The sequence below is a fragment of the Otolemur garnettii genome, unplaced genomic scaffold (assembly GCF_000181295.1).
Source record: "Otolemur garnettii isolate 467f Iridium unplaced genomic scaffold, OtoGar3 scaffold00067, whole genome shotgun sequence".
In the NCBI taxonomy this organism is placed as follows: domain Eukaryota; kingdom Metazoa; phylum Chordata; class Mammalia; order Primates; family Galagidae; genus Otolemur; species Otolemur garnettii.
Window position 1 is genome coordinate 2,037,809 of NW_003852462.1, and position 2,092 is coordinate 2,039,900.

At 51.2% G+C, this 2,092-nt stretch overlaps 1 protein-coding gene across 1 annotated transcript in view; it reads right to left on the reverse strand.

Moving 5' to 3' along the window:
* Positions 1-1,378, reverse strand: part of WRAP73 (WD repeat containing, antisense to TP73) — a 13,327-nt gene extending 11,949 nt beyond the window's left edge. Inside the window, exon 1 of the mRNA XM_003793319.3 lies at positions 1,242-1,378. Coding sequence (XP_003793367.1) covers positions 1,242-1,310 — 69 coding nt within the window. The 5' untranslated portion in view covers positions 1,311-1,378. The remainder of the gene's footprint in view (positions 1-1,241) is intronic.
* Between the last annotated feature and the right edge of the window lie 714 nt (positions 1,379-2,092).

Genomic DNA, 2,092 nt, shown 5'->3' on the forward strand with positions numbered 1-2,092 from the left:
AGAGCTTCAAGCTGTCACCCTGGGTAGAGTGCTGTGGCATCACAGCTCACAGCAACCTCCAACTCCTGGGCTCAAGCGATTCTCCTGCCTCCGCTTCCCAAGTAGCTGGGACTACAGGCACCCACCACAACACCCGGCTTTTTTTTGGTTGCAGCTGTCATTCTTGTTTGGAAGGCCCAGGCTGGATGGATTCAAACCCGGCAGCTCAGGTGTATGTGGCTGGCGCCTTAGCTGCTTGAGCCATAGGTGCCAAGCCTAATTCATGAAAATTTTCATAAATGATGAAAGCAAAACTCTAAAATGTTAGGGGGCACTTTGAAAAACATGCCAAAGTTTTCCAGGTGCCATTTATGCCAAATATATTTCTATTTGCAGATGAATGCTATTTTGGGGGGCCGGGAATAATACCTCAATGAAAGTTACCATGTAACTGAGGGTTGTGTTATCAAAGACTTAGACTACGAATGTTAATAAGGGCTCAAAGAAAGGAGGTTGGCGGATAATGAAAAGATACACTTATGTACAATGCCATGATTTTTTTTCTTAATGGCTCTCCAATGCCATTTTTCCTCACCACCCTTCTGAGGATATACACGGCTGTACCAGTATATTCTGAAACTTAAAGCTCAGTGATTTGTGCACCATTCTTCCACCCATGAATTAACAGCCCAAATCCAGGCCTTGAGGACAATGCTTTCTTTACCTGAGGATGGAATGCTAGTTATTTAAATCACGTATTCAGCACATGGTAGAGACAGGTGCAGAGAACTATAACAGATGACAAAGCATGTCCATCGTCACTTTACTGCCAACAGAATGACAAATTTGACTTTCTGGACAAAAGAACAATGAGCTGACATCTCCTGTACCCTCAAATGTAAGTAGGCAGCACTGGCGAGATCTGCTTTTGACAGATGGAAACCGCAGAGCAGGGAGGCTGGCACCTGCCCGGGCCCCGCACCTGTCTGGGGTGTCCGCCTGCGCTCCGCCCTTGCCTGACTCCAGCACCTCTGCGGGTCTGCGCCTGTCTAGGGTATCTGTCTGCGCCTCGCCCCAGCCGTAATACATTACCTCTCCGGGCCCTGCACCTACTAGAACCCACACCTGGGTCCGGCCCACTGCCCCGCTATTTCGGGGTCCGCTGCCCCATCGCGCTCTGGCCCCTGCGTCTGCCCTGTCCGCCAGGGACGCCGGACCACAGAGGTCCTGCACGGCCCAGGCCTCGCGCCGCCGCCGCTCACCAGGTACTTGCCGTCGGGGGAGAACTTGCAGAGCAGGTTGGAGAGCTTGAACACCTCGGAGAAGTTCATGGCCGCCGATCACCCGGACGCTCCGCGCCACAGCGGACCGCAACCGCAGCCGCGGGCCTCCGCGGCCGGAAATCACCAAAAGCGGAAGCCAGCGCAGCCTATCAGCGCCTCGCGGGGCCGCGCAGCTTTGTGGGGCTTGTAGTTCTTCCGCCGCGCCGTCTCGCTTTAAAGGAACAGCCGCGTTTCTTCCGACGCGGGATTTCTAGACGGTGCCCCAGGGGTAGGAGGCCTCGGGGTCCCCTCCAGTTGGAGCTGCAAATAAAATGCACAGTTAAATTTAAACTTCGGATAAGCAACAAATCTGTTACTTAAATATAGTATAAATACGTTCCCAAATACTGTACGGAGAAGCAACAAATAGTTTTGTAGTCTAAGTATGTTTCCAAATATTGTACGGGGCATAATGATACGGAAAAATTTCTGCCCAATCCGAAATTCACGTTTAATTTGGCGACCTGTGTGCGCGCGCGCTCATATTTATATATGTACAAGTACATAATATATTTATATGTTTATGTGTACATTTAACATATAATACGGTATCTATTACATATATTACACCATATATAATGTATAAAATATTTGCTTCATTTCCTTGTTTTTGCTAAGTCGGGCAACACTATCCGCCGCAGACTCAAATCTGGCTCAAGCCCCACTTAGATCCCGGCCGGAACGAATCTGACGCTGGCTGCACAGATCCAGCGCGTGGGGTGCGCGCCCCCGCCTTCCCGGCCGGAGGGTATCCCCCGGGCTTGCACCCGCGAGCTGTCGCAGGGCGCCGC